The sequence below is a fragment of the Ursus americanus genome, chromosome 34 (genome assembly GCF_024610735.1).
Source record: "Ursus americanus isolate L20-20 chromosome 34, mUrsAme1.1.p, whole genome shotgun sequence".
Taxonomy (NCBI): domain Eukaryota; kingdom Metazoa; phylum Chordata; class Mammalia; order Carnivora; family Ursidae; genus Ursus; species Ursus americanus.
The window spans coordinates 18,232,960-18,253,810 of NC_142160.1; the positions used below are offsets into that span (position 1 = coordinate 18,232,960).

The window sequence follows — 20,851 nt, forward strand, 5'->3', positions numbered from 1 at the left end:
TTCTTTTCTAGAGCTGGATCTCAAGCCTAGTTGTGTCAGACTCCAGAAATACCACAGGATACCACCCTGTGCAGAAAAACCCATCATCGTACAGTAAACAAATGTCCCCTTGGTCCTTCATTCGACAGAGGAGAACCGCACGCCGAGTACTGTGCTACGTTTAAATAATTAAAGCCCTATCTCTGCTCCCAAGTGGGAAGTTTCTTCCTTTCATCCAATTTGAAACAATGTGGATTAGCTGAAGACAGACACGTGAGATGAGTTACTTCCAGGTGAGATGGGCACTGGTAAGCCGAGAAAACATTAACTAAAGACAGTTATTATATAGGTACGATATGGAGAGGAAACTGGTATTTCATCAGTTTTATCCCTACATATTTAAATATGTGGAAATTTCCGAAGGTAATTTCGGACACACAAGACACCAATTATACATGAGCGCGCTCATAGGTCCGAGCGTGTGGATACGTACGTGCCTATGGTTCTGCCTGTTCTTCATACTCTGCTTCACCAAAATCAGATGCTTCCCAATAACTTCAGTAAGACATAAATGAATAAAAATTTTACATAATAGCATTAAAATACTATAGTTAACAAAAGGGCAAAACCAATTAGCATTACCTTCCTACCAAACTACAGCTCTCATGCAGAGCCACAAAAGACAATTTCCACAACAGCTAGAGACCACATAACAACAACAAAAAAGAAAATCCAGGGAGGCCTATTCAATCCTTCCAACAGGCTGTGGGTAGTGAAGAAAGGAAATAAGAAGGGAATCTGGTGCCAAATCTGCCGAATCTGCCAATCTCTGTGGTGCAGAGCAATGTTGCCTAAAAAGGGATTTGTGGAGGGGGAACTTGGTAGAACCCCACTGCCTTCCCAGTCTGGTCACCACTCTGGTTAAAGGAAATGCTATAGTGAGAAAGAACATGACCACGCTGAATAATGACAAAACCACACAGCAGCTCCATCACCCTTTGTAAATGAGCTACTTGATAATAAAAATGTCACATTATTAATCCAGGAAAAATAGATGTCCTTCTACTGAGCTATGCAGCCAACACAGGCTAAATAAGAAAACGAACTGAGGTCTCAAGGAAGTGGAAGTCACTTGTATCATAGAGAACAATCACAACATTTGGATTCATCCTGGGAAATCTATCACCAGTTAAAGAAATGTTCTTCCTTAAAGGCACCTTTAATTACAAGCAAATACATTTAGCACTTGGACAATCTTCAGAATAAAACCACAGCTGAATGACTTATACTGTCTGATTAAAAGAGTGGCTCAATCACTTAAGTACCCAACTCTTGACTTCAGCTCAGGTCATATCATGGGGTTGTAAGATCGGGCCCTCTGTCAGGCTCACACTCAGCACAGAGTCGGCTCGAGATTCTCTCTGTCTCTTTCTCCCTCTCCCTATGCCTCTCCCCCAGTGTGGGCACTTATGCGCTCTCTCTCTCTCTCAAAAGGAATAAATAGAATCTTTTTTAAAAAATTAAAAAAATAAACTCAATGCAAAGATTAGCCTTTAATGCAGTACTGACATAAAGATACACAAAACAGACCAATAAATCAGAACAGACCATTCAGAAACAAATGCACATAAACACGTTCACCTGATCTGCAGCTGAGTGACAGACACTGCACTGCACTTGGTAAAGGATGGTCTTTTCAATAAATGGGTTGGGTTAATTAGATCTCCATATGAAAAAAATAAAATTTGATCCCCTGCCTCACACCATACTCTACAATCCATCTGAATGAATTTTAGGGTTAAATGTAAAAGGCAAAAAAACAACATATTTAAAAGACAAGCCGGTAGATTACCTACAAGACCTTAAAGTAGGCAACAGTTACTTTTGAAGGATACAAAAAGCACTAATCAGAAGGCGGGAAATGATAAGAACATCTTTCTACTGAAGGAACCAAGAAGAAAATAAAAAACAAGCCACAAACTAGAGAAGATATTTGCAATACATTAACTCAGTAGAAATGTATATCCTTACTATATAAAAGACCCCTTTAAAATAATAAGAGATCAGACAACCCAGCAGGAAAAAAGAGTAAAAAGTGTTTTTTTAAAGAACCAAACGGCCAATGAACATATGAAAAGATGTTCAGCATCCCTAATCGTCAAAGAAATGCAAATTAAAACAACAATGTGATACCACTATCCAGCTACTGTATTAGCTAAAATAAAAAGACTAATAATACCAAGAGCTGTCAAGGACATGATGCGCCTAGAACTCTCATAGATAGCTGGTCAGAGTGTAAATTGGTACAATTGTTCTGGAATAATCTGTCATAGTATCTACATATTGAAACTGAACAGATATATCCCTTCTGACTCAGCAATTCCAAGTACATAATCTGAAGAAATGCATGCTTACGTTCATCAAAAAACAGGTATGGAAATGTTTATATTGGCATTATTTGTAATAGCCAGAAACACCCAAACTTATATTAACAAACTGTGTCATATTCATAAAAAGGATTATACAACAGTGCTGTCCAACCCAGAGCCACTAGTCACATATAAATTTTAATGTAAATTGATAAGATTAAACGAAAATAAAAATATAAATTCAGTTTCTGAGTGGGACTAGACACACTTCATAGGCTCAACGGCCACCTGTGGCTGGTGCCCAGCAGATCATACAGCCCAGACATAAAGCACTTTGATAAAGTTCTATGGGGCATGGCTATCATACATACAGAAATGAGAATAAATGAATTGCAATTACAAGTAAAAACTGGGGTGAATCCCACAAATGTAATGTTGAGCAGAATAAAGCAGACAGAAAGGAGGATACACTATATGCTTCCATTCACAAGAAGTTCAAACACTAACACAATTGATCTATGATATTAGAAGTCGGGAGGTGGTCGCCCTTTGGGAGTTGGGGGCACTGACTGGAAGGCAGCATGAGGAGGCTTCCAAGCTTTTGGTCACACCAATCTAGATCAGCAGATGCGGAAAAACACATGTGGCTTAATACTGATGATGCGTACACTCTTCTGTATGTAACCAAAAAAATAAATAAATCAACGGTCAGCCTCACTCTACTGCTGAAGCCCTTCTTTGCTTCAGAGTCCTCCTCTGATAACACTGAACTCAAAAGGCTCACCCTAGGGGCGCCTGGCTGGCTCAGTTGGTTAAGTGTTTGACCCTTGGTTTCCGCTCAGGTTGGGATCTCAAGGTTGTTGTGGGATTGAGCCCTGTGATGTGCTGGGTGCCGGTGCGGAGTCTGCCTGAGATTCTCTCCCTCTCCCTCTCCCCTTCTCCCAACTCACGCAGGAGCACAAGCGTTCTCTCTCTCTCCCTCTCAAATAAAATAAAATAAATCTTAAAAAAAAAAAAAACCAAAACACACACAAAAAAGATGCTCATCTTAGATAAATGCTATGGCATGTCTTAGGATTATTTTAGAGAAGAAAAAGGGATTTTTAACAAATCTTACATTCTTCTACTTCTACATGGCCATCGGGGGTATAAAATGAATAAAGAACTGCAATGAAACAAAGATAGAGTGAGGAGACAAAAATGCAGCTACAAAGTATTTGCCAGGTATTGAGAGAAAAGAAAGCATGTGAAGAAATTCTGAAAGCTGATAAAGCTACAGGAGAATCAGTAGTGACTCAAGTCCCAACAAGAGTCCTAGAGAGAAGGGAGGAGGTTGTAAACCAACCTCAGATCAAGTTGGTTGTGAAAAGTCTAAAGATCCCCTTATACTCTTGATTAAAAAGAAAACTCTCAGATTTGTAAAAGCAGGAGTAGAAAGTTTTCCTAGGAGAAGGTACAGACTGTCTTCAGTGGCCAGTAGCCAACAACCCAAATGAAATACTATCACGGACAATCTCCCCAACACCTGTATCTGATGTTGACCTTTGTTTTGTTTTGTCTTTGATTTTTTTAAATTTTGACCTTTGAACACCATTCAAAAGGAAAAAAAAAAAAAAACCCTACATGGACATAAATATTGTAATTGCTCATTGGATTTAGATGCAAAGAGAGTTCTCCACTGGGCTAGAGATCACTGTCACCTAGAATCTCTTGCTTCGGGACACCTGGGTGGCTCAGCTGTTACCCGTCTGCCTTCGGCTCAGGTCATGATCCCAGGGTCCTGGGATCAAGTCCTGTATCAGGCTCCTTGCTCACTGGAGAGGCTGCTTCTCCCTCTGCCTGCCACTCCCCCTGCTCATGCTCTCTCTCTCTGACAAATAAATAAATAAAATCTTTTTTAAAAAAAATCTGTTTCTTGTCTTTGATTTTAATTTTCATAAGTGCTCTGGAATGGACAAAGTTCCAGAAAGGGAAGAGATTTAAATTATAACAAAGTTACAATAGCTTTCTTAGAGTTTTGCAATCAGAGAATCAGAATGAGGGAAAACCGTGCTAGGAAGGGTTTCAGAGGGTGGCCAGTCCATCCCTTGTCTTATCTCAGCAAAACTGCCTTCGAGAATTTCACATGTTAAAAATGCATTCTATTTTTGAACACATCCAGGTAAGGAGACTTCTCTACCTCCCTTGGTGTCCCATTTCAATGACTGTTACTCTGAGGAAAGTTTCCCTCAAATACCTCCTGTATCTAGTCACGCTGTTTAAATGATCTTCTGTTTTATTCGTAATAAATAGAGAAGATTAGCAGTGTTCATCACCTCCATGATAACTCCTCCTATAATAACTTGCAACCTCTTTTTTATTTATCATCTACAAGACATTTTCAAATACATTATCTATTTAACCCTTGAAATAATCCTCTGATTATCTGTCCCATTTTACAGACGGGGACACTGAGGCCTAGAGAGTAAGGAAACTTAGGTTTAGGGGAAAAATATGACAATCCCAAGGTTACTCAGCTCTCCGAGGCTTGGGCTCAAATTCAGCTACTTCCTTCACATGGAAGTGTTAGTATATCACTAACCCCTCAACCTCTCCACACGCCCATTCCGAACCAGCCCAGAATGAGACGTTGTACTTTAGGACAGGCTTCGCAAATGGGGAGCAAAACCGGACGGCCTTCTTCCACAGAGAATCCAGATGTCATTTCCTTTTCTAAACTGACAGTGTGGTCTAGCAGTGGGCCGTTGCGATTTGTGGCCACTTCATTCCCTTCCTCTAGTAAACTGCACCCTGATTTCCCGCAGGAGCTGTCAATCCAATTCCCCAGCCTTGTCCAGAGAGCGGGCACCGTATCCAGGCCACGCTTCTCAGGCACGTTTTCCCAGGAATCTGAATCTTGAATGGTACAGAAGAATGAAAATGGTCAGAGTTCAACCGTCTCAGAGATGAGTTCAGCAAACCTGCTCTGGTTTCCAGGAACTACCCTTCCGTCTCTCCACACTTCTCGGGGTCCCCTCATGTTCTCGTTAAGCCCTTTTTCTGCTTAAGTTAGCCAGGGTTGGCTTCTGTTGCTTGCAAACACAGAACACTGACAGATAACAACTCTTGGGGGGAATAGACTAAAATACATACTTAGTAAGTTCGGCTTTTATTATGTGCTTGTTCTGTAGGCGAGAAATATTATAAGGAAATCCGTCTCTTAGCATTTTGTAAACTAAGAGAATTCCTTCATGTTGAAAAAAGGAGAAGACCAATTTCTCGTGCAACTGATCAAAGGCAGGAATAAACTGGCAAATTCTCCAGAATCCCGGCTACGTTTTTCTTCTGAAACACAGCTTCTGGGATCTTAGATTTTTCGGGAAGTACAGAAAATTCAGAAAGCTCTGCAAGTGTTCAAAGACGTCGTCTGCCGGTGAAAAGCCCTTTCTTAGAGGGTTCAGGGAGGACAAAGGTACTACAGCAAGGTGCTCTCAGAGCCACTCACCTGCCAGGAGAAAGGGTAACAGGTGTCACACCTGGAAACTCCTGGCTACTTAGTCAAAGACAAGTGCAGCCTTTGGTGCTAAGTGACTCCCAGTTGTCCAGACTTCAAGTTTAAAAGCAGAAACTAGAAGAAAAGGTAACATTGTCTGCTCGACATTAGCAAGCGGCTGAGTTCTACTCAGTAACCACCGCATGAAGAAGCATCGCGCTGGATTCTTTTCTCTTCCTGGGCCTGGACAAGGCAGGAAAAGCCTGTCAATACTTTGAAATTGCCCTACGAATAGCCTGATTTCACAGTTCACAGAAACTATAAGCCAACAGTAAGGGATACCTGGATCTGCTAATCTGGGGTAATCCACTCAATGAGAAAAGCACCAACATGTGTGGCACACTGCGGAGACAATGAGTTACCAAACAAGAAGCTTGCTCACTATCATGTAATGTGCACCTGCATAGGAATGATCAGCAGGTGAGGCAGGAAGAATGCCAACTGCCAGGCACAGATAACAAGGACATGAAAATCAGGGGTCAATACCCCGTCGTCCATTCCCCCCTCCACTGTAATTCAACACAGTTCTTAGCCATGTGGGCCCAGAAACTTTTATCTCTTCTTTTTTATAAAGAGCTGATTTCAGCACCCAAACAACAGATAATCAGAAGAACAGGTCTGCATAAGAGGGGAAACCATAAAATAATGGTGATGAAAATTCTCCCTTTTGGAGAGTAAAAAATGACAGAGGAATGTCACAAATGCCTTGTACCTAGCGGAGCATTAAATGTATCTTTTGATTTGATTAAGCGACAAACATTTAATCCCTTTTAACATCAGCTATCAACAGTTGTGTTTAAGGAAAAGGCAAGGTCATATTTAGGAAACAACAAACCCTAGCTCACAATATATTCAGAAGAAGTCTCCAGATATATTCTCTCACTTGGGTGGAGTCCAAGCAGCTCACCTATAAACATTACTGGCTTGGCAAAGAAAATTCAAGAACAGGATAGCGGATACTCACCCAGGGAAGAACTGATCTTTATTTTGATAAAAGTTTCTAAGTTATCACAAGCTACTCCTGAGCTAGCCAATCCTTGGAACACTGTGTAAGGTCTATAAAAAGGCATGGGATGCCACACCACCATCTAGGGCACAGACAGTGGCCTGGACCCCCCCTGACCACGGCACCAGCCCCCCAGCTAACCAGTGAGATTCTCAATTCAATGCAGTAACACTTACACAGGAGCCAAAGAAATTCCAATATTCTGGTGTGGTATTCCCATTGCTAGAACGAATTTCACAGCAAATGAAACTGTGAACAATTTCCCCATTAAGAACAGGCCATACTATTTTTAAGCTACATTGTGCTCTATAAAATACATGAACTCAGAAGCAAGTACAAAGTTAGGAGAAAAATATTAGAATGTGTTTGTTTTTATTTATGCTACTACCATATATTATGACCAATGTGGCCGCAGACGCAAAGAAGCTTTCATAAAAATCACATTTTTTACATCTGTAGTGTCACAAAATCATATAAATCACAGTGCATTTCTTCCAGGTAATTGCTAATAAAATGCACACCAAATTCCTTAAAATATTTATAAAACAGAGAGCATATCACAACCAGAAACTTCTGTAGAAAAGTCTAACTGAAACAAAAAATATTATTAGAAAATGGGTCTCATAAACACAAGAAAACAAAATTCAAACTTCTTAGCCTAGATTCAAAATCTTTCAGAAACACATTCTAAACCATTTTTTTATTTTATTTTCTAGTCCTCCTCTATAAGAATTCTGCTCAAGTTAAATCGGCCAACACAGTCACGTCCCTTTCTCTTAACATTTACTCCTGCCATTCCTCCACCCCAAAGCGCCCCACCTTCAGCCATGCCGTTGACTTTTTCTGGATTGTCGATTTTCTGCCCGGCCCTCATGAAACTTCCCTGCATCCCTGACAGTGCACTGTACTTATTCCCTTACACACAGAAAACCAGTTCAACGGTGATCTGTTGATCTGAATAAGCATTTCAACAACCAGGGGGCAGAAGAGGAGACTTTCAGTTGTCTAAGATGATAAATGACTTAAAACAGTATTTTTTGAGCCTCTAATATGTACAAAGTACAATGCCAGGGTCCCCGAAAAATGCTGAAATAAAACTATCATCATCTACTTTCAAGGAGCTTTGAGTCTGGTTGGGAGAAGAAGGCCAACCCCCAAGTCGTCATAATGAATATAAGCTAGGCAATTACGAACACAATCCACTATGGTTTCTGCTAAAGGAGGGTGGGATTACTTAGGGCAATGGGGGGGGGGGTTGTGCAGAGAAGAACTCTAGAAGGAAGTGGCAGTTGGGTGGAATAGAAAGAAGACATTATGTCCTTAATAAGCATTAACGAAGGCAAGGAGTGGGCAGAGCTCGGGAAGTTAATGGATCGAGCAAGAACTGATGCTTCAGAATACGTGTGCGTTGTAGAGAAAATGGAACAAACGGGAAAGTAATTTATATTACAAATTAAAGGGGATTAAACATACTGAGAAATTCAGAGGCCAGCACACACTCACGTCCCTATATTAGGCAGTGTATTAAGTAACCAAGAAATGCAGGAAGATTCCACAGGGTAATTATGATATCTGAGAAAAATCATATTATTATAACTTTTTATGATGCTGATTTTTAACTGAATGGTATTCATCACAGTAAAGTCTACTTAATTAGAATTGTTACAAAGAGCTCAAGTAACACACGTTGTTAAATATTCTTCAATGTGTTACATGAATAAGGTGCAAGTTCCACTTCACCTTCCACATCTATGTGATGGTACAATCAATGGGCCTCACGTGAAAAGCTAACTTCAAAGCAAGATCCCGAACGATTCTTCTGGCACAGTACTGTACATGTATTTTCTATTCCTTATGATTTCCTTAATAACATTTTCTTTTCTCTAGCTTTCTTATGTAACAACACAGTGTATAATACGTATAACACACAAAATATGCACTAATTGACTGTTTATGTTATTGGTAAGGCTTCTGGTCAACAGTAAGCTATTAGTTAAGTCTTGGAGGAGTCAAAAGTTATACATGGATTTTATGGGGTGCCTGGGTGGCACAGCGGTTAGGCGTCTGCCTTCGGCTCAGGGCGTGATCCCGGCATTATGGGATCGAGCCCCACATCAGGCTCCTCCGCTATGAGCCTGCTTCTTCCTCTCCCACTCCCCCTGCTTGTGTTCCCTCTCTCGCTGGCTGTCTCTGTCTCTGTCAAATAAATAAATAAAATCTTAAAAAAAAAAAGTTATACATGGATTTTTGCCTGCACGGGGGGTTGGCACCCCTAATCCCCACGTGGTTCAAGGGTCAACTGTATATCATACCACACATGGTTAAATCAGCCAGAATCCGTCAGATCATGATATTATCAAATAACTGTAGATCGGAAAAAGTCGCTGGCATTAAAAAACAGTTCTTTCCACACCATCTTCTTACAACCGCAATGAAACAAGCGAGCCACTATTTCAGAAACTCATTACACTGAAATTTCTTGGGTGGGGGGTTGGGGGGGTACAACTCTGATCCTTCTACATTTAGACTGGGTAACTATCCAGGCAGCCTCATCTGGTTCAGGTACCACATTCCCAGGCTCATCAACCTGCCCAGATTGTTTTCACTCTCGAGGGTGGGAACAGGAAAGAGTCTTTGTGGAGGGTCTCTCTACTCTTTGTGGAGACACCTTCTTGTCACCATCGGAAAACTAAGTGCCAGAGTATTAATGAGATAAGAAAGAGCCAGTCGATTTCAAGGAAGCATCCAAGAAAAATAAATGCCAGCTTTTAAGATGATCTGTACACTTAGAAGCTTCTAGATGCTAAGAGAAGTGGAGATACACAGCATTGCTTTATTTTACCTATGATTCACTTTGAGTTAAATCTCCGTTTATGAGTCACAGTGGGCATGCTGGCTTCTTGCTGTCATATATTGACCTGGTATACGGAAACATTTTTAAGAATAGATTATCAAGAGCACTGAGTCGAAGACTTGAAGGAAGGCCCTCAAACCAGTGTAGGTGCAAATGCAGTGTTCCGTCAACAAAAGGTGAGGTTTTACCAGCTTACGAGAAGATCAACACCTACAAGCCCTGAGAAAATTTAGGTTTTTTTTTTTCTTCCTCACCCTTTCTCAAGTGATTTTAGAAGTTTGCATGACTGTAACACAACTGCAGGGAAACATGTTTGAAAGGTTATTGGAAGTGACAGATGGACCTATTTTGAAATAAAATTAAGCCTGTGGTACTACTGAAAGGAAGTCACGAAATCCAAAATTAAACCGGACAGAATGCTCTTAAGCTGTTTGTGTTCTTTTTTTTTTCTTCGTCAAGGAAGCACACAGAGTGGGAGGTTGAAGCAAGGCCACTGCCTCTTCTCTGAATTCCCTCACCTTGGTCAATTTGTTCTGAACTTACAAACCTGTCTTCTTCATGTAACATGGTCCCTCCAGAATTTTAAACCTCCGTCTATGTATCACCGAACATTCGAATGTGTCTTCCACCGGTATCACTAAGAACACAACTCTAATTGTGTAGAGGTGTGACTTTAAAGAGTTAAGGGGAAAAAAACACAAACTAGGAAGAACATACGGAACCAGTACACGTCCCACTTAGGAGGAGATGAGAAATGCATGCCACAAAAACCCACTGTACAGCCAGCTGTGTGAAGAGAGCATCCGCACCGCGGCCAGCTTCGCCCGCGGTTCCCAGGAGGAGCCACGCCTACCTTATTGTGCTCGTACTTGTAGGGGATCTTGAGCGTGTCCATGGCTCTGATCATGGCCTGCATGGCCGTGAAGATGTTCTGATACACCAGCTTGGTGAAGCCCCTTTTGTCTTCGTCAGAGTAGCCCGACCCGTGGATGATTCTCATCTGCTTGATAAACGTACTCTTGCCACTCTCTCCTGTCCCTGCAAGATGGACAACAGCAAAAGATGTCATCAGACCATGACACCTTCTTACGGTCTCCCAGACAACTGAACTGGACACGGCGGCTTGGACGCAGCATCCCCGCGAGGCCCGCTTGGAGGAACATCACAGGACGGCGGCATCGCTAGGGGGGAAATGCCACCTGCAGGGAACGCTCAGCAAAACATGTGGATGACAGTCCGTTTCAGAGGCGGATGGTGCTTAAAAAACAAACCAAAACAAAAAAACAAAAAACACACACAGCCTGTCACCTCTTTGGAAGCCACTCGGCGTGGAATTTTGCTAGTGATTTGTAACCATGTATCTGTGAGAAACACAATGAAATCAGCATCTTTGGAAGAGAATAAATACTTGATAAAGCTCTCCTCCCTGGAGAATATCTGAAAGCCTTCCAGGAGGCTGGGCTGGACGGCTAGGCAGGATTTGGATCTGGAAATGACAAATGCTGTTCAGAGAGCAGTAAGAGAAAAATGCCTCGAAATTTCTAGACATATTCTTTTACTTTAAAATGGGACATATACAGAGAGAGCACAGCATCCAGGCAAGAATCAGGAATTTTCTGGACAGCAAGTATCCACTCGATGTGGCTGAGTTATTTCAAGGAATCGCCTAATTCAGAGAAGTCACAAGGACTCTCCTTCCTTCTGCCCATCCTTGGCTAATAGCATGATATACAAATTTACTGTTAGTGAATTTTTCTCTTCCGTGCTCTTATTTTTCCCCTTTTCAACACCCATTCTTCTGTTACCGTAAGCCTGAGCGCAATCCCTAACAAAGCTACCAATGGCCATGGGAGTAAGAAAAGACAGAAAGATGGGATCCTATCACTGAATGACAACCTATTTCTTCCACAATGAATCTAATACTATGAATGTAAAAACATCATTTTTCCAAATGGAGGTGGCTTCTTCTGTACGTCACTTCATTTCTGAACATTATTCACTCACTTTCAGGCCTCCTTGAGATTTCCAAAACAATAACTATTTCTGTCTTTAGTGTAGAAAAACACTAAAAGGACCTATTTGGATACTAAACATGGATATTAAACATGGAAGAATAAAATATTAAAACACGGGATGGCTAGTGTATTCTTATTGCCATTTCCCACCTACAAGGTGCTTAAAAAACAAAAGAAAAGGAAAACTGAAAACCAGGAATACAGCATCTGTCCTAATTTCATTTTGTTTTTCTGGAGGTTAGATTTCATTTTCATCTTTATAAACAATCATGGAAGAGTCAAGTAAGTATTACGGTTTTCATAGAAGCAATCTTAAATGACTACAGATGTCCGGGTAACACAGAAGCCTCACCCAGTTAGAGGAAGAGGATTTCTAGCTCTGAGGTCCTGGGTCAGCAACTCCTTTATCATTTTCATATGACTTTTAATAAGTGATCTGGAGTCCTTGGACTATAAAGTTAACACTGCAATGTGAATGCCATCAACCCATTTTAACGAGCTTCATCCCAAGAGTTTAAAACAACTATTTTATAATCCCAACCATGAAATATAAGGGGGGAAAACCCCAAAATATCTAAAAAGTAGCACCTCTGGTAGAAATAAAGCTATGAAACTGATTCTCATTATCGATCCACAATTCGTAGAAAACAACAGGTATCTTTACTCTCCCAAGCATTTCAAAGTATGCAGGAAAAAAAAAAATCCAGATTGCTTCTTTATTATCCCTATCCCAGGGGCAATGGCTTGCTCGGAGGGCCCAACCATAGACATAATCATCAAATCAGAATCCCTGCTAGTTTTTTCCACAACAAAAACAAGAAGAAATCTTAATATGTGAGGTTAATGGCTCGAGAAGAAAAGGGAAGAGAATCAGGCACTAGGGCCTCTTCCTCCTGGCTAGCCGAGCAGCGTTTATATACTCATTTGGGTAAGTGTAAAACCTAAAACACAAAAATAAGAAAGTCGCAGACAAATAAACTACACCGGCTTGTGTTTCACTTAAGTCTTGCCAGGCAGGCAAGAGCAGTCAGCGCTAGTCACCTGGGTGACTAGACCACGCTATGAAGAGTCCAAACAGAGACAGAATGCGGGACCAATGAATGAATGCGGGCAAGGAAAGAGGAAAGAAAAAAGAATCCAAAAATCAACTCCGAAGTAAGACATGTTCCTACTGCCCCCGACACACCCAGGCATCCTCTCTCTCCATTCTCTTGTCTTGCTCAGTACCCTCCGAGAGGCTGATCCATAAGGGTTTCACATCAACAGCTCCCTTGCCCTCGTCTTTATCTTGGGTCTAGCACATAGAAGACACGAGAAGGAGACCAGAGAGCAGGTAAATAAGGAAGGGGGAATTTTTCCCACAGCTCACTCCCTGCAAGGGCACCAGAGATATACTGTGTCCCCTTCAAAGGCCACAGCTCCTCCTGGGTGCCCCCTGGCCCATACAGCTACCCTCTCTGGGTGCCTGTGACTGCTGTCTCCCCTTGATAGGCTAGTGCCAGACACTAGTGACCTTGTCCCCTTCTAGAACTCCCCTCAGCCACCTAGCTGGAGTGTGCCACAGGTTTTCCGACCAGTACAAACGCCACAAGGGAAGCAGGGGAAGATGAAAGAGGCCCTTTCTCCAGAAATCTTATTCATGAGGTGCTCTCTAGTCCGTACAGAACTTGTTGGTCACTAACTCACTCTCATAACACTGTCCCGGAGGCCGGCCATGATGAAGAAAGGACAGAACCCAATTCTCCCCCAAAGTCCTAATAAATACACCACTAGCCACCAGTCCCCAGAACATGCGCACGCGCGCGCGCGCACACACACACACACACACACACACACACACACACACACACACACACACACCCAGGACCAATCTCCAACACCGACAGGGAAAATCATGGTCCCCACCTCCTGAATATCCCCTCTTATAAAGGAAATTAAAAGAAATTTGTGTCCGACCCTTTATGTTTTGCCAAGAACTCTGAAATATACTGTCATTTCATCCTTTCAAAACCTGTGAGATACATGTCTTTATCCTCATTTCACATCAAAGAAAAGGTCTTGGAGGGGTGAGGCCTCAGGCGAGGATGCCATGGCCAGTAACAGGCAACAGGAGCGTTCGGCCCAGCCCCCAGCTGCCCAGTTTGGGTTTGTCACTATTTTCTTGGTCATGACTGCCCTAAATCCAGGGTAATTAGCTTCTACTGCCCACTGGCTGAACATATCTTACGATGGCTTTGACTTCACCCAACTTTTATCCATTTAATCTAATTCTGAGTTTCTGAATACCGCTTCGATTGGTGGGGAGCCATTTTGAATCTCTTTGCCATCTTCCAATTGACTGGCCATTCCGCCCAGATAAACTTCCCCCATGAACTTAATGTTCACCCTTTGATGTTACTATATAAATACAGTGATTTCAGAGCGAAGGCAGAGTTCCAGGTAAGAGAGTGTCTGTGTCTTTTAAACACTGCAGGTGGAAGATAAAAGTAGTCAAGAGAGTACTATTCCGCACCAACGATGGACTTAGCCCCCCAACAAAAGATATATGGACTGAAACCTCAACCGAGCAAAACACTTCAGCTTCTTTGTTACATAGAAAGAATTCCAGCATGGAGACAAATGAACTATTCTTCACAAATGTGTAAGCCAAATATCATGCTTCCTATTTTTATAGACTTACACAACATTCTCAGGATTTGAAATGGACATTTTAACAATCTACTCATGATGAGTATGAAAAAAAATATTTGGAACACCTAAAAAAAATTTAAAAAAACCAACCAACCAGCTGTTCTCGAATTTATAAAATGGTGTTATTTCCTAAGGCCACATGAAAATTCTGAGACTCCACAATTCTTTATATCTGAATGAGAGAAAGCAGACTTTTCTGCTAATAGATTCTCTGTGAATCCAGCGACGGCTAATCTCTTTTCACAGCACATGGCATAAGGAACTCTTGACCTAGCTCAAGAAATACACGTCTACTGTTTCCAAAGCCATTGATAAGATCTAGCAGTGAGCCCTTACATGAAAGCCGGGGAGGCTCTCATTTTTGCTAATTTGAATATATCTCCAATCAAGTCACTTCACAACTTTAACAGGCACATCAACACACACAAGGGTACGCACCACACAACACTGCCTTTCCTCTTGTGATGGTGTCTATAAATAAGGCTAAAAATTTTCCCCAGAAGAGCTGTCCTACCTTTGGGTAAGGTACTCTGCCTTTTCTTAGCCTCGCTCATCAAAACACCCAGAAATGAGACTCTGCAAGAACCATGCTATTAGAGAGGGCACACCTGGGGTGCCCAGCTGGCTCAGTCAGTAGAGCATGCAACTCTTGATCTTGGGTTGTGAGTTTGAGCTCCACACTGGGTGTAGAGATTACTTAAATATAAAATCTTTAAAAAGGGGGCGGGGGGCATATCATCCAGCATGTGTAATTGGCTTTGAGGGATTCTTAGGTTTTTTTCTTCCCTACCCATCAGATCAGGATAAAGCACAGCCAGCCATCCCCACTTCACTTCGCATGTCTTTCCATCAGAACGAAATCAAATATGAATTTCATATCCCGCTGTGGAGGGCATCACTTTGCGAGTTAGAATACAGCGCAACGGCCATATACACGGTCACACACACAACAATCTGAGGCTCCCATCTTTCATTTCAGGCTTTGACAAGATCTTTTCAACACAAGAGGATTTCCACACACGGCTTCTGCCACAAATTCCTGTTTACTCTCTGTATCCTACTCACACGAAGCATCTGCATGACGACACTGATTACCCTGCCCATTTGCACAGCGAAAGCCGTAAACAGTTCTGTCTAGTCATCTCTAAAGGCAGGACGGTTCTTCTCATCCCAATCCCCCACCTTCCTGAAATGGCAGTTTTAAATCCAGTAATACGTTAACTTCTCAACGGCAATGGATTATCACTTACTGTTGAAAGCAATCATGGATTCATTGGTTCCTTCCCTCACACTTAAGTTGGCTTCTTGGATTGTACTTTTATCAAAAGAGTTGCAAAGCACAATCTACGTATACACAAGACTTGCTCGGTGCCCTCGAAATGTCAGTGACTGCTGTCACTGCTCTGAAAAGGCAGGGGTGTCCTCAACTGCCATACAAGAGCCCTGGAAAGCAATCAATGAACGCTGCACTATCAGGAACTTGAAGGCTCCTCATGCTTCATTCCCGTCACCCTGAAAAAAAAAAAGGCAGAAAATATGCCTTCTCAGGCCCTCTTCCAGGCCTAGGGAGACCCACACCACTGCCCCCTTTTTTTTAGGCTCCCAGGAAAAAGAAGAAATGCCAAAACTGAGTTATAAAAACTGTGGTATTTAGAGTTGTACAATGAATATATTCGTCTCGCCCTGCCAGTGCCTTTCATGACTGTATTTGGAGATATTGTCAAACCATCAGAAATCTACATCTGAAGCCTTTAATTAATGTGAAGGCTCAGGCCAAATGCCCTTGCCCTGCCCTCTTGATTGGCCAGCACCCAGACAGAGAGAGGCTAAGAACAGACCCAAGTCTCATGGAGCTCAATTATTACTCAAGTAACTGTACTTAATAAGGCCTGCTGGTTTAGGCCAAGAGTCTAAGACATGGAATCTCAGCACCACCAAAGCTGAACTTGGACTACTTCCACCTAATCTTGGATAAAGTAGAACCAGAAATTTCAGGGAGGAATTTTCTACCCATGAGCACGTCATCAAGCCACACCTGCAAAGAATTAATAGCACTGAGATAAAAGTGAGTTAAATACACTGACTCCAAACTCATTCCATGTGTTGCCCACATCTCAGGCTATCTGCTTTAAGACACGTGCATTCTGCCTTCTGCACAATTTCCTCTACTTAAATTGGGACCCTGCACTTGAAGCAGCTTGAATACCAAAGTCACCGTAACTTCCTCTCCTTAAAAGACTGTCCTTTGAGGCCAAGAGTTGGGAATGACTTCACTCTTTATCCTTGGCAAGGTCTGGTGGAAGGTACTAGACAGTTTAAAAAATACAGCACAGAAATGAAGTGAATTCAGTTATCACCCACTGTGAATGGAAACTGAACAGATGGGTAAATCAGTGGTAACCAGGACTATTAATAATAACTCATCCAGGTAAGTTGGTTTTAAAGGCAAGGTAGGCAAAATACACTGAAAATGCAATTTCTTGAAAATATTTAGAATTTCATCTAGTCCTGCGCTTCTCAAAGTGGTAAAATCCTCCTGGGAAAGGGACCTGCAGTACTGTCAAGGTCACTCAAAAGGTATAATTTCTTGGAAAGTCAATTTGACCACAGAGCATCCATGGTAAACATCTGTCTACTAAAAACTAGCATCCGTTGGTTGCACAAGCTTCTGAATAGAGTAAAAACCATTAGAATGTATACTTTTAAATGGTGGATGTCATGGTATATAAATTATATCTCATTTTTTTTTTTAATTTCATAAACTACTATCAGTATAGTTTGGAGATGAAGGGGAAGTTTACATGAATTTTCACACTCAAATTTGTTCAGGAGGTTACTTTTTTATGTGTTTGCTTTTATTTTTCTTTTTTTAAAGCAAACTCTATACCCAAGGTGGGGCTTGAACTCACGAACCCAAGTTCAAGAGTCACATGCTCCACCAACTAAGCCAGCCAGGTGCCCCCAAGGAAGTTACTTTGAGATTATCTCCCCCATCCTTTCCTCCCCCAGGAGTACATCTTCACGCTCTTCTGCCTCTGAGTGTGTTCACAGGAAAAGTATGAGAAGCTCTGGGGTCCCTCGGTTTGCAAAGGAGCGGAAGGGACTCACTCAAGGATTCTGCTGGTTGAAAACGAAACAGAAGGGAATGAACTAGAACCTACAGAGATCTCGTCTGTCCAGGGCTCCTGATCTTACGTCCTCATGAAGTTTCTTTTCATAAAACATTTTTTCCAAATGTATAAAAGTTGTAAAGATTTGCTAAAGAAAATTCAGAAACCTGGAAGAGTTTTCAAAATTGTTGAAATTTTAACATTTTGGTATATTTCTTTCCAGTCTCCTTCTCTAGGCAGATGTATTCTTTCTGTCCTTGTTCTAAAATAAACCTGGAATAATACTGTATTGTTGTTTTTCACATAAAATATTGTGATAATCATTCCAAGATACTAATTATGCTTCAGAAACAGCGATTAATGATTGTCTGAAAGGCCATCATAAGGATGTGTGATAATTTAACAACTCCCCTGTCGTAACACGTTATGAGTATTTCTCATTTTTCACTTTTATAAATAATGTTGTGATAAACATCCCTGAAGAAAAATCTTCGCCTCAATCTGCCTTAGGAGAGTATGAGAGAAAAGCAGGTGGGTGGAAGAGTGGCCTCACAGTTATACGGCCCCTCGATAGTTACACCACTTGGTACGTCCATCAGACCCTTCTCTACCCCACTTTTCATTTACCAACACCACGCTCTTGTAATAATTACAATTTGAGAAACAAAATTAAATCTTTATCTTAATTTATATTTTTACTTATGAGAACTTGTTTCATACCTTGTCATTTGCATCCTATCTATGAACTCACCTTTTCTTTTAATTTGAGGACCTGCTATGTTTGGGGGGAGGGGGGAGGGGGGAGGATTTCTTAGAACAATTTAGTTTTTAAAACAAAATTAAACTTTGGTTACAAATAGTTCCTCAACCTGTCCCTTTCTTTTCATTCGATGACAAAATTTGTTGTAACAACTTGAAATGTGCACTTAATTAATTCACCTGGTTTCCTCTGTGATCTACTAGGCTTATGTTTTTTACAAGTTCCAAACATATGTATGCACTTTGGCTTCTCTGGTTTTATGTTTTACACTTAACTAATCCATCTACACTTTATTCTGATGTGTGATGTGCAGTGATTTTTTTTTTATAATTCAAAAACGTTTCCCGGAAATCATTCCACACTTTAAAGTTACATTGTCACAGGAGTACTTCTCCATATAATCTAGTACTTGATCCAAATAGGTGAGTTTTCTCATGTCCCCTAATGTACTCCCAATGGCAATCAATAAAATACACAGAATACAGCGAGCTTCCTCACGCATCTCACTGACACATTCTTTGAGTTCCGTCTTCTTCCCCTTCCCCGCCCAACTGGCCCATCAACCCTTCTTCCCTAAGCCTTGGATTCTTGTTCACTGCATTTATTTAAAGGCCTCTCAAGAACAGTGGAGTAAATATGCCAGGATGATAAAGGCCTTAATCTTTCTTCCACTTTTTGAGTCTATTTCTACCCATATCGCATATTCCGCGTACGCTAACTTGTGCCACACCCCGATAGCTCTGTGACCCGGTTAAGTTACCTGGCCTCTCACACTTTTTCCTCATCTCAAGTACCACTACCTACTCTACAGCTGAACTGTGAATTTCTGGTGAGCTGATCGAACAGTGACAGGGATGTAACTCAACAAATACTAGATTTAATTTATAATGCAAAACCCAGTGGAAAAATGAGAGAACAGTCCAATCTGGGGCTAGATGGGAAGAGGCAAAAATGGAGTAATCAAGAGAAATAATATTTCAATGCAGTATTTTTTCAAAATCAAAATTAATGCCAAAAGCCCGTGATGGGCAAAAGAATCAAGCAACAAAAAAATATTTTAAAATAAAGACAGGATAGGCAACAATGATGTCCTGTGCCACACTGGCACTTGGGATGCTTCCTTAAATTCTATATCCAAAGCAACAACCTTACTCACCTTACCCTAGGCTCAGATGTGATTCTCATTTTCTACTCCTCAAAATAACTGAGCTAACCATCCCCAGTATCTCAGCATTTAAAGCCATAGTATTGGGGCGCCTGGGTGGCTCAGTCGGTTAAGTCTCTGCCTGCAGCTCAGGTCATGATCCCTGGGTCATGGGATCGAGCCCCACGTCGGGCTCCCTGGTCAGCAAAAGAGCCTGCTTCTCCCTTTCCCTCTGCCCCCGCTCGTGCACTCTCTCTCTCGCTCACTCTATCAAATAAATAAAATCTTTAAAAAAAATAATACTATATGTACATTTTAAGCATGGATTGTTCCTAAGTTTATTGTGTGTACATTTCACGGCAGCTATTAGTCTAGGCAGTGAGGATACAGGACAGAGTCCCTGCTCTCACTCAGGCACCATGCAAGTGTGAGTGGCAGATGGCACACAGCTACACAGATGAACAATAAACTATCCAATGGAGATAGATGTTCTGCACTAAAGAATTAAAGGATAATGAAATACAGAATGACCTAGCAGCTACTTTAATTTGGGAAGCCAAGGAAAGACTTCCTAGGAAGGGGCATCTAAGCTGATATCTGAATATCCAGGATCCAGCCACAAGAAAATTAGAAAGAAACAGCATTCCAAGCAGTGACCCAGCTGACACAGAGGTCAAGGTGGGAACGGCTCGGCTGGCACGTTGTGGGGATGACCAGAGGGCTAGTGTGGCCGAGGCGTAGTGACTGGGGCGGTGGGGGAGAGGCAGGAGGTAACAGAGAGGCTGGCTCTGCTGACTACAGAGGCAGAGGCTAATGACACGGGCTACTGCATTTCAGGAAACAAGTCTGGATTTTATTTTAGGCGTGCTGGACAGCTTTGGAGAATTTTAACTAGGAAAGTGATACGGTTTGATTAATGCTAAGTGAAGAGTGGACGGTAAGGGTAAGCCAGGAGGGTGCTTCAGTAATCCAAGCAAAAGACAAGGGCAGGAGACGTGATGGAGAGAGGAGAGATGATTCCAGGTCTAGCCTGGGTGGAGACGGATGAGAAGTGGGGAGGGAGGGGAGGAGAGGAAATAGAGATGACCCCTAGATTTGGGGATCGGGTGACTCAGATGGATAGAGGTTCTGGATTCTCAGTTAAAGAGGCTCGAAGAGGAAAAGGTTTGGGTACAGAGAGGCACATGCAGTTTGAAGTGCTTATTCATTCCAGTGGAATCACCTTCTGTATACCTGCACAAAAAAGGCCCACCGCATTGATGCGGAGGATACCCATGGAAAAGACGCAATTTGTATCCTACATTCTCTGGGCCTCCAACAAAGGCAAGGGCACAACCATGACTGAGGTCCTTATGCTAATGGATGAGTCACAGCAGACTCACTGCAAAACC

The 20,851-nt window shown here is 41.8% G+C and overlaps 1 protein-coding gene across 1 annotated transcript in view; it reads right to left on the reverse strand.

Annotated features, from left to right (window-relative positions):
• The window catches only part of GNAQ (G protein subunit alpha q), a 299,677-nt gene that overhangs the window by 183,510 nt on the left and 95,316 nt on the right, over nucleotides 1-20,851 (reverse strand). The window contains exon 2 of the mRNA XM_045781065.2: nucleotides 10,594-10,778. Coding sequence (XP_045637021.1) covers nucleotides 10,594-10,778 — 185 coding nt within the window. The remainder of the gene's footprint in view (nucleotides 1-10,593; nucleotides 10,779-20,851) is intronic.